Source organism: Camelus dromedarius, chromosome 7 (genome assembly GCF_036321535.1).
Source record: "Camelus dromedarius isolate mCamDro1 chromosome 7, mCamDro1.pat, whole genome shotgun sequence".
Classification (NCBI taxonomy): Eukaryota; Metazoa; Chordata; class Mammalia; order Artiodactyla; family Camelidae; genus Camelus; species Camelus dromedarius.
In genome coordinates this window covers 45,220,667-45,233,026 of record NC_087442.1, presented here as the reverse complement: position 1 = coordinate 45,233,026, position 12,360 = coordinate 45,220,667, and the positions used below count along the sequence as shown (strand labels likewise).

The following is a 12,360-nucleotide window of genomic DNA, read 5'->3' as shown; positions in this document are numbered from 1 at the left end:
ATAATATTATGGAAAGCATCCTATAACATTCTTATAGTTAATAAAGGTCTTTAAAATATATTATAGTATTTCATCTTTGCAACAACTTTATAAATTGAAAAGTTATATTTTAAAATAGAAAAATTATTTGCCTAAAGTCACTCTGCTAGTAAATGACAAAAATGAGATTTAGGCCAGGTCTTCTTTCTTCAAATTTTGTGTTCTTTCTACTACAGTATAGGCTGTGTGTGTGCGCCTGTGAATGTGTGTATTCTTGAGAATTTCTGTGGGTAAAAAATTGCATTTGTGTCATTGATATTGGCCATTCAGAGGATCACCTTGTACACTGTTCCTTGTACACAGGTGAAGTGGCTGGATGGCTTTTGAGCAGCTGAAGTGCTACTGTAATCTTTTGATGTTAAAAGTGAAATTAGGAACAGAATCACCCAATAGTATCCAACATTCAAGCAGTTTCTCAAGAAGTAGAAGCAATGGTAATTGAGTATTCCTACATTGAAGGTGAAGAAATCCCAGGAGGAAGGGAGGACTTCTACTTCCAAAAAAGAAATATTAAGTCACAGTAGGCCAACACTCCCAGTATAAGTAGAGGGAAAAATGGTTAAATTGCTGAGGAAACAGCAAAGCATACATTGCTAGACCTGTGGAGAGGCAGGAACATGTGACTAGTAATCAGGAGAAAAACAACAGAAGCAGTCCCATAGATGACCCTTTATTAAAGTTACAAATAAATGTTTTAAAATAATTTAATATTATTTTAATAGATGGAAAGAGGGGAAAATGAAGACATTAGAAATATTACTAGAAAATAAGAATCAAAAACAATCATGATTATTCAGGAACTCAAAAATATGATAGCTGATGAAGAGTTCATTTGATGAGTTTAATAGAAGACTAAACACAGCAGAAAATATTAGTGAATTTGAAGACAGGTCAGTAGAAAATAATGTAAACTGAAATTCATGGAAAAGTATGTATGGAAAAGACAGTATGTGAGGCATACTCAAGATCAAATACATGTGTACTTAATATCCCAGAAAGAGAGGAGGGAGGAATGGGACAGAAGAAATAGTTGAAGACACAATGGCTGAGAATTTTCAAAACTAATGAACAACATCAGCTGATGAATTCAAGAAGCCATGTGAACCCCCACCAGAGAAAATACCAAAACAAACAAACAAAAAACAACCTCAGAATATCATAGTCAAACTCCTGAAAAGTCGAAGATAAAGTGAAACTTCATAAAGCAACTGGAGAAGAAAGACACATTACCTTTTAGGAGAAACAGTAAGACTAATGGTTAGCAATAAAACAGGAACTATGAAAGTCATAACAGAGTGGATTGAGATCATTAAAGTGCCCAAAGAAAAACACTACCAACCTCAAATTCCCTTTTCAGCAAAAGCAACCTTCAGAAATGAAAGCAAAATGAAGGTTTTATTTTTAGACAAACAAAATCTGAGAAAAATTATCTACATTTACTCAATAAGAAATGCAAAAGGAAGTTCTTCTGGCAGAAAGAATGACAAAGGAAAGGGAATATTAATGAATAAATAGAAAATAATACTGAGTTTTAAGATGAAATAATAATGTCTTGTGGCATTTATGGCATGTACATAAATGAAATATGTGAAGATGATAACCCAAAAGGAAGGAGAGACTTAGTGAGTCAAACAATTGTAAGATGTTTTCATTATTCAAAAAGTGGTAAAAGTAATGTCTTAAGATAATATTAAAAAGTCAGGGATGTATATTGAAATCTCTAAGGTAGCCACCAAAAATAATATAAGAGTGAGTAAATTCCACCCAAGCCATAAGGGAGTGAAAACAGTCTTGAGTTACTTTGACTCCAGAAACAACTAGAAAAGTTGATAAAAACAGGGGAGAGGGGATGGCTATCTTCAGAAATGGGACAAGAGGCTGCACAGGACCATGATTCCTAAGAGGAAGGAAACACATGAGGTGAGCATTATGGAACTACCTGAAGAGTAGTTTCCATGCTGCAGTGCAGAAAGAGGAAACACAAACAGCCCAGCAGTCTTAACAGAGCATGGGATTTGGGGGGATGTAGGTGATTGGGATTTGTGTGGCAGTGTCAGGGAGGAGAAAGCTAACACAGAACGAGCTCTGGAGATGTGCTTGGAGATGCCCTCAGATCCCTGGCCAAGTGCTGACCTTTGCATCATGAGGCATGCCTCTAGAGTCCAAGGAAAGATCCACTGAAAAGCACAGGAGGCCAGACAGTTTCCAGGGCTCACAAAGGGTACAGAATAGTTTAGTTTGCATTCCCACTCGCCTGAGTAGAGAGTCCTCATAACATGCATGGCACTGGGCAGAATTCACTCAGTTTGTCTTAATAGACCAAGGAAACTAGTACAGACTACAGCAGAATCAAACTGAAAATTAATAACAAAGTTATTCTAAAAATCCCCACATATGTAGAAATTGAATAGCATACTTCTAAATAACCATGGGTCAAAGAAGAAATAATGAACATAAAAAACACTTGAATAAAAATGAGAATATGTCAAAATTTGTAGGGTGCAGCAGAGCAGCACTTAGAGGGAAACGCCTATATTAGGAACAATATATAAATGATATGTATCCACCTTGAGAAAATACAAGAAAAATTAAACTCAAAATAAGCAGAAAGTAGTAAATAATGATAAGTGTGAATATAAAAAAGGCAAAAAGAAAAATCAGTATAACTTTGAATGTATTAAAAAAATTCGTAAACCTCTAGCTAGACACAAATTATCAGTAGGAGAAATGAAAGAGGACATTGCTACAAATCTAACAGACATTACAAGAATTATCAAAAAATATTATGAACAACTTTATGGCAATAAATGACAACTAGATGAAACTACTTTCTTGAAAGATGCAAAAGACTGAAACTACATGAGTAGATAACCTGAATAGCCCTATATCTATTTTCTGTAATTGGATATTTCCTGCAAAAGAAGTTCCAGCCTTGATAGCTTCAAAAGAAAATTCTATCAAACATTTAAGGAAGAAATAATACCAATTTTACATGAATTCTTCCAGAAAAAAGAAAGAGAAGATGACATTTCCAATCTTGTTTTACTAGTCTTAGTGTTGCCCTGATAATAAAATTAGCTTAAAAATATTCTAATTTAAGAATAGTATCCCTCACAAACTAGACTTCTAAAGAAAATGTTAGCACATCAAATCTATCAACATACAAAAAGTCTAATTCTGCACTACCAAGTGAGTTTTGTCTTAAAAACACAAGGCTGCCTTAATATTTAAAAATCAGTAAATGTTTGTCACCATTTTAATGACATAAGAAAAATCATATAATTATGTTCATAGTTGGAGGAAAAGCATTTTACAAAGTTGAACTTCTATTCCTGATAAAAATTCAGCAAACTAAGAATAGAAGGAAGTTGCCTCAACCTGATGGAGGGTATCTATGTAAACCCCACAGTTAACATCATAATTCATGGTGAAAGATAGAATGCTTTCTTTCTAAGATCACTTCCGTTCAGCTTTGTACTGGGAGTGTCCGCGTGCACAATGACAAGAAAAAAATAAATAAAAGTCATACAAATTGAAGAGGGAAAAATTAACTGTCTTTATTCAAGCATGACATTGCCATCTATGTCAAAAATCCTAAGAATTTACCAGGAGGGGGAAAAAAAGCCCTCTATAAGAACTTAAGTGAGTTTAACAAGGTCATAGGATAAAAGATTAATCTGTGTAAATCAATTGTATTTGTATATACCATCAATGAACAACTAGAAATTGAAATTTAGTGAAATAGGGATAAGTTTAACAAAATATGTTCAGGGCCTCTACACTGAAAACTAAAAATCATTGCTGAAATTAAAGGCATTCATACATATATACTTAAATAAATGAAAGAATTGGAAGGCTTAGTATTCTTAAGATGTTAATTCTCCACAGACTAAGCTATAGATACAGTATAAGCCCAGTCAGAATTTTAGACTGACAAAATATTAAAATGTGTAAAGAACCTAGACCAAACAATTTTGAAAAAGAACAAAATTTGATGTCATCCACAACTTGATTTCAAGGATTGCCCCTACAGTAATGAAGACAGTGTAGTATTGGCATATAGATCAATGGCATAAAACAGATCCCAGAAAGAGACCCCCACTTATATGGTAAACTGATTTTTGTTAATAGTACCATGATAATTCAGTGAAGAAATATAGTCTTTTCAATAAATGTTGCTGAAACTATCGAATATATGCAAAAAAATCTTTTTCCCCACCCTCTATGCAAAAATTAGCTGAAAATAAAGCATAGATCTAAGAGCTAAGACTATAAAGATTCTGCAGGAACACATATGGAGAAACTCTTTGTGACTTTGGATTAGAGAGAGACTTCTTAGATAAGACACTAATTAGTTAATCTAAGTGGATTAGAGACACTACTTAAAAAGATTGAGGCTTAATGAAAATTTTGATTAATTAGATTTCCTTTTCAAAAGACACCATTTAAAAAAATGAAAAGGTGAGCTACAGATGGAAGAAAATATTTGCAAAACATATATCCCAAAAAAGGAAGCTGCTAATTTAATCCTTGTAGCAATACAAAATGGTACAATTTACTTTGGAAGACAGTCTGGGAATTTCTTACAAAGCTAAAACATACTGTTACTATACAATCCAATGATTGTACTCCTTGATATTTACCCAAGTGAATCGATAATTTATGTCCACACAGAAACCTGCACATGAATGTTTATAGCAGCTTTATTCATAATTGCCAAAAGTTGGAAGCAATGAAGATGTCCTTCAATAGGTACATAGATAAGCAAAATGTGGTACATCCATACAATGGAGTATTATTCAGCAATAAAAAGAAATGAACTATAAAGTCATGAAGAGACATGGAGAAACCTTAAATGTTTATTGCCAAGTGAAAGAAGCTAGTCTGAAAAGGCTCTACACTGTATGATTCTAACTATATGACATTCTGGAAAAAGCAAAAACTATAGAGACAGTATCAAAAGAAAATTAGTGTTCCCAGGGTTTGGGGGAGTACAAAGGAAGGATGAACAGCTGGAGCACAGGACATTTTTAGAGCAGTGGAACTATTCTGTATGGTACTGTAAAGATGTATCAGTGACATTATGCATTTGTCAAAACCATTGGAACTGAACAACACAAGAGTCAAAATCCATGGAAATGTAAACCATAGACATCAGTCAATTATGGTATATCAATATTGGCTCATTAATGATAAAAAACTTACCACGTTACTACAAGATGTGAATAAGGGAAACTAGGGATGAGGGAGCAAATATATGGGAATTCGCTGTACTTTATGCTCAGTTTTTTTTTTTTTAATAAATCTAAAGCTTTATTAGCTAAAGTCCATTGTTTACATTAGTGTTCACTCTTCGTGTTGTATATTCTATGGGTTTTGATAAATGTATAATAACATGTAATGTCCTTGTCTGGTTTTGGTATTAGAGTAATGCTGGCCTTATAGATTGAGTTAGGAAGTGTTTCTTTTGCCTTCTGGAAGAGATTGTTAAAGAATTGGTATAATTTCTTCTTTAAGTGTTTGGTAGAATTTACCAGTGAACCTATCTGGACATGGTGCTTTCTGTTTGGGAAGGTTATTAATTATTGATTTGATTTCTTTAACAGATATAGGGCCACTCAAATTATCTGTATCTCCTTTTATGAGTTTTGGTGGACTGTCTTTCTAGGAATTGGTCCATTTCATCTAGGTTATCAAATTTGTGTGTAGAATTACTCATACCATTTTATTTTTCATGACATCAGTAGTGATGGCATCTTTTCCATTTCTGATATTAGTAAATTCACACCATCTCTCTTTTTTCTTAGCTAAACTAGCAAGAAGTTTACCAATTTTATTGATCTTTTCAAAGAACCTGCTTTTGGTTGGATTTCATGTTTTTGGTTTTATTGATTACTGCTCTAAATTTTATTATTTTTGTGTGTGTTTTGAATGTTAGGAGTTCTCTGTATATTCTGACTGTTTATCCCTTATCAGATACATGATTTGCAAATATTTTTCCTATTCTTTTGATTGCCTTTTTACTCTTGATATATCTTTTGGTGCATAGATTTTTTTAATTTTTAGGAAATCCATTTTACTTATTTTTGTTATGTTGTTGCCTCTGCTCTGCCTTTGGTGTCATACCCAAGAAATCTGCCAAATCCAATGTCATGAAGGTTTTGCTCTGTTTTATTTTAATAGTTTTATAGTTTTAGGTCTTTGATCCATTGTGAGTTAATTTTTTTAAATAGTGTTGGGCAAGGGTCCAGTTTCATTCTTTTGTATATGGATATCTGGTTTTCCCAGCCTCATTTGGCACCCTTGTCAAAGATTTTTAGACTGTATGTGGAAGGATTTATTTCTGGGCTCTCTATTCTATACCATTGGTCAGGTGTATCTATCTTTATGCCAGTACCACAGTGTTTTGATTACTGTAGCTTTGTAGTAAGTTTTGAAATCAGAAAGTTTGAGTCCTCCTACTTTGTTCTTTTTCAGGATTGTTTTGGCTGTTCTGGGTCCCTTGCAGTTCCATACGAATTTTAGAATCAGGTTGTCAATTTCTACAAAGAACTCTGCTGGAATTCCAAAAGGCATTGTGTAAATCTGTTGATCATTCTAGGGAATACTGCCATCTTAACAATGTTAAGTGTTCAGATCCATGGGCATGAAATGATTTTCTATTTATTTAAATCTTTAATTTCTTTCAACAATGCTCTATAGTTTTCAGAGTATGAGTTTTGCACTTTTGTTAAATTTACTCTTAAGTATTTTATCCTTTTCAGTGCTATTGTGAATGGAATTATTTTCTTGATTTCATTTTCAGATTGTTCATTGCTAGTGTATAGAAGTATGATTGATTATTGTACATTAATCTTCTATCCTGCAATCTTGCTGAACTTGTTTATTGGTTCAGTTTTTTAGTGGAGTCCTCAGGATTTTCTAAATACAAATGTATGAATAAAGACAAGTCTACTTCTTTCTTTCCAATCTGAATGCCTTTTTTTTTCTTGACTTACTGTCCCAGCTAGACCCTCTAGTAGAAATGTTGAATAAAATGGTGAGAGCAGACATCCTTATCTTGTTCCCAATCTTAGGGGAAAATTATGTGCTAGATGTAGTAATACTCACCACTAAGTATAATAGTAGCTGTGGGTTTATACTCTCTGCTCTAAATCTTGATCTTTTTGCATATGATTCCATATTAGTACCTATTGAGAACTTTTACTTTCTGTAAAAGTGGCATAATATTCCATTGTATGAATATACCAAAAAAATTTTAGTCAGACTTTTGATAGATATTTCGATGGCTTTTTTGCTTACAAACCATGCTGTAATATGCAGTCTTGCTACATGTTATTTTACACATGTATATATATCTTTAGGATAAATCTTAAAAGAATCATTGTAATTTTGGTAGAGATAGTCAAATTGCTCCTTAGTGTGTTCCTACAGAAAAAATTATGCAAAAGTGCATGTCTTCTGCCATATTCTCACCAACATGGTATGTTATTGGAATTGTTATCCTTGTCAATCTCATAAAGAAAAAAAATGAGTATTTCATTATAGTTTTAGTTTGTACTCTCTTATCATAAAGGAGGTTGTGTATCTTTTCATATATTTAAGAGTATTTGAATTTCTTTTTCTGTGAATTTTTTTGTTCATATTCTTTGCCTATTTCTCTTAATGTGTTGTTGATTTTTTTTTCATTATCGGTTTGTAGAAGTCTTTGGTATATAAGGAAATCAGCCTTTTGTGTGTAATGTGATTTGTAAATATTTTGACCCTAGTTTGTCATCTCTATTCTGACTTTGCTGATTTTTGATGAGAAGAAATTTTAAATGTTCGATGTAGTTTATTGGGCCTTTTTGTTTATTTGTTTAATTTATAGCTTCCAGATTTGACATCATAGTTAGATCTTTTTCCATTCAAAGATTATAAAAAGATTCTTTTATGTTTTCTCTGAGTACTATTAAAAAGCCAAGCTTTAAAATTTTTTTTCCTTTTAAAAAGTATAAGATTCCCATTTTTAGTTTTTTTAACATCTGTGTGGTTCTCCTAATTCTGTAGTTGTCTCTAAGAGTCTCTCAGCTCCCTGAGTACCTTGAGATATAGTTTCTCTAATCTAAGAATTTGACCTTTTTTGATTAACTAGATGACAATTCAATTAGAGAATTCAATTCTATTTAGTTACTTTTTTTATCAGAACAAATCTCATCCTTTTTAATGTCATGTATGCAAAAGCAAAATAAAAACTGAGTTCTCCATTCTCTCTAGTCAGTTTTCAGTATTTCCTTTGTCTTTTTTATTTTGGTTTGATTAGTTAAATTCAAGTTGGTACTTGCCTCTTGAAAGCTACTAAATAAATTCTGACTTTAATGTGAATAGAGGTCCCTACTTCTTTCACATAATCCTGGAGCTTAAAAAGTTACATATTAACAAATAAGGACCTGCATTTACTTCCTTGGAAAAACTAAAACTGATCTTGATTGAACCCAACTGATTTCAGAAATTGATTTTCTGTAATATAATTACAGCTGCCATTTCACTAAAAAAAAAAAAAAAAAACCACCTTTTTTTCCCTCAGAGAATTTCTCTATTGTGTGGTGAGAATTTTTCCTACCATAGAACCAATCTGTAGAGTTAATGTCCAAAAACCTTTAGGTATGTTTGTGTTTTATAGCATAATGCTGCCCTCCACTTGACTGCTTCTTTCTCTCTTGGCATTATTCTTTTAGTCTTTCCAACATTCCCTCCTGTCCTCACCCAGTTTGGGAGCACTAAAACAGATGAACATAGAAAGGAAGGAAACTGTATTAGAGTTTTCATGTCAGTGACCATTTCTCTTCATTTACTTGTCCCAAAGACATGAATTGAATCAACGTATATCAGTATCTAAAGTATTGTTACCATATATCATGTAACATAGGATGTTGTAGAAGATATATTGGCCTAGTACCTGGAACTTATAAGCCAGTCATCATCTGTTTTCCTGGAGAAACAGGTGATCTTTATAGCTCATACTTTGAGCAGATGGTTAAAGGCTGGAAGGGTGGGTGGTATTCTGAGCCATAGGAGTATAACAACACATCTAGACTGGAAGAGCCGTGCTGAGAAGCAACAACTCAGCTAGCAGTGAATGAGAGTTTATCTTACACATTGAAATGAGTGAGAACAATGCATAATATTTTAGATAAAATAACTAACTGCAAGATGATGTTAGAGTACCTGTTGTATAGTGATAAAGCTGAATACAAGCTTTAGTAGGTCAGAGCTCAAGCCTTGATGTTGGACTACCTGACTTTGCCACTTACCAGTAGTATGAACTCAAATAAATCACTTTATCTCATTTTGCATCATCAGTGTCTATGTCTGTAAGGTGAGGATAATAATAACATACCTACTACCTTTGTTCAATACATACACCGCAGACTCTCTCTCATAGAGAGTATAGTTCCTGGCATAAAACAAAAGCCCCCAATGAATGTTAAAAGATCTTTTCTTCCTTTTTTTTAAGCTTTATAATACTACCATAAGAGTATTAAGAGTTTTGCAAGGTTAATGATGCTAAATTAGATATTTGTTAACAACAGATATTTGTATGAAAACAATTAGCAATTCTAGCTTGTTTTGTAAGAGTTAAGTAATTGTGTACATATTTTCGTATTTTTTTCCCAATAGTGATAATCATTCCATGATATCATGTTGAGTGTCTTCATCATGCTATCTTTGTCAGGCTTGTGTGATACTTTAAGAAAATTAACAAATTTACCTATTCTCATTCTTTGTGGCGTTCTCTAGTCTTCCTAATTTTTTTCTTGTCTAAATCTAATAGAAACTTGTTCCTCTGTTTAAATTACATTTGGTCTTTTAACATTTTTGTTTCATAACAATTATAATTTCTTCTTTATCAGTTTATTTCATGACTTAAAACTTCTTCCGAAGTGTTTCTTTAAAATGTTGCTAATATATAGCCCCCCTCTTCCAATGAAAAACTTACTTCATTCTTTTGAATTACCTGGAAAATATACTTAATTGAAAAAAATGCATTTTTAAAATTAGAAGGTGTATTTGAATTCTGAAGGATCCATTCTATGTGGTAGAAATAACATTTAAAATATTACAGGTATCAGATAAAGTTTAATTGATACTGTTGCCACTTGAGATTTGGATTTTTCTTCACTTACAGAACTGAATCTTAAAATACTAAATGTGTTATTTGTCATCTTACATGGTTTCATATATAAATTAAATCTTTATAATTATGCTTTGCCTATCTTCAAAATCAGACAGCAAGCGTTTAAAAGAAAAACAACACTTAAAAGATGGAGACTGCTTAGTGTTCATTCTAAGTTTGGATTTAAACTCTGCTTTACTCCCACTATTAAAGGATAATTAGGACTACCTATTTCCTGTGACAGTGTGATTCATGGTTCATTTTCTGTGGAAAAGATTGCCAGATTATGTTTTAAGTTTTTTGGTGTTTTTTTTTTTTTTTTTTTTTGAAACAGGAGTGGATCATTCCCCTAGTGAAATCTTATGGTCCTTCAAGATTCAGTTCAAGAGCTGCCTTTCCTGAATTGACCTTTTTTGCTGATTTTCAAAATTGGGAAATGGTAGTTTTAGGATTATGGGGTTCTCAAAATGATTTTCATTATTTTTTAATGGTAATCCATATAATGATTATGTTCCTATTTTTATTTTTATTGTGCTTCATCATTTATTTTAATAAAGCATTAACAGTATCATTGAGAGTTTGAGCCTAGATTAGAAAGTTATTAGGAAAGTCTATTAGGTTAGAAACATGATACATTTTTTAGTGTCATTGGCCTATTCAGTTTTTTCATGGCTTAGTCATAAACATGAGTTTTCCATTACTTTTAGGGTAGGAGTAGAGGCCAAGATTTATTCTATTTTATGATAACATTTACTGTGAAATCTGTTACCTCTGATTGAAATACTAGATTTGGTTTCACTGAATCAAACCTTCAAGTAGTATCTTTTAAAACTTTATAAAAAGGAAACAAATCAAGAAGAAAACCACAGTCAGGAGCAAAATAATGTGTGTTATTACTTTTATATATTGTTACCTTTTCAGGCTCATGAGAGACTAGAAGATTCAAAACTAGAAGCTGTCAGTGACAATAACTTGGAATTAGTCAATGAAATTCTTGAAGATATCACTCCTCTAATAAATGTGGATGAAAATGTGGCAGAACTGGTTGCTATACTCAAAGAGCCTCACTTCCAGGTAAACTTTTCCTATCATTCTTCTTTCAAGTCCCCTTTATATTCCCAAAATATTCTCCCTTAGTAGTTAAGTTCCAGTTTAAGGTGATATTTTTTAAAGATTATTTAGGGCCATACTTTATAAATTCCAGCTTAGATATTTTAATATCTTAATATGGTAGGACTGCATAAACAGACACACATGCTACACAGATGTAGTGTCTGCCATAGGAATATATCAGAACGGATTTTTCTTTGTGTAATTTAAAAAAATTACAAACCCTACTTCATCATCAGACCACATACTAGAGATATTTTTCTCCCTGTGAATTTTTCTTCCTCACTACCACTGTTTCCCAGCACTCCTTCTGACCAATTGTATACATTTTCAGTATTGCTTCTAAGACTGGGGTGCAGTTGGTGACCTTGGAACAAAAGAGAGCTATATGAGGATAGGAACTATGACAAAACATACTTCCCATAGGTACAAAAAATAAGTGCAATTTAAGCATTTGTCTATATAGGTGAAAAGTTAATCATTTTATTGAAAAATAATTAGTTTCACAAGAGAAAGAGAGGTGGTGGAGATTTCTTCTAAACCTATAACTAAGTGTGGTATTGGGGCAGTATGAGAAAAATAGATTACTTAAAGAGAATAGAAACCCCAGAAATACATCCATACACAAATGGCAACATGATTTATGACCGAAATATTTTAGCGGAGAGAGAATGGACTGTTCAATAAATGGTCCTGGGATAGAAGAATAAAGCGTCACCACCTTGCAACTGCAAATCTTAGCATTAAAAATCAAAAAGACTTTCTGTGACTCTCTAGCAGTGTTAACCTGCAGAATATGTAGATTTATAGTAAGATGGTTCCTACATAAACATGAATCTTAGGTACAAAAATATGGACACGTGTCAGAGACACCTTTGTGCAGAGGCCAGTTAACTGAACCCTCATAAGGCATACTAAGATAATTTGGACTTTATCGCAAGGACATTGGGAAAACCTTGGGTAGGGTATGGGGGCAGGTTATTAAACAGGGAGAGGTCAGAGTTGTGGAGCTAGATGATTGAGTACCAAGGCAAGAGATTGTGATGGCAGTGTCT

General features: G+C 32.7%; 1 protein-coding gene across 2 annotated transcripts in view; it reads left to right on the top strand.

The window, feature by feature from the left end:
* PALS2 (protein associated with LIN7 2, MAGUK p55 family member) overlaps positions 1-12,360 on the top strand; it is a 120,503-nt gene that overhangs the window by 51,849 nt on the left and 56,294 nt on the right. For both annotated transcript variants that reach the window (XM_031455058.2, XM_031455056.2), the window contains exon 3: positions 11,117-11,269. In XM_031455058.2, the coding sequence (XP_031310918.1) occupies positions 11,117-11,269 (153 nt within the window). The remainder of the gene's footprint in view (positions 1-11,116; positions 11,270-12,360) is intronic.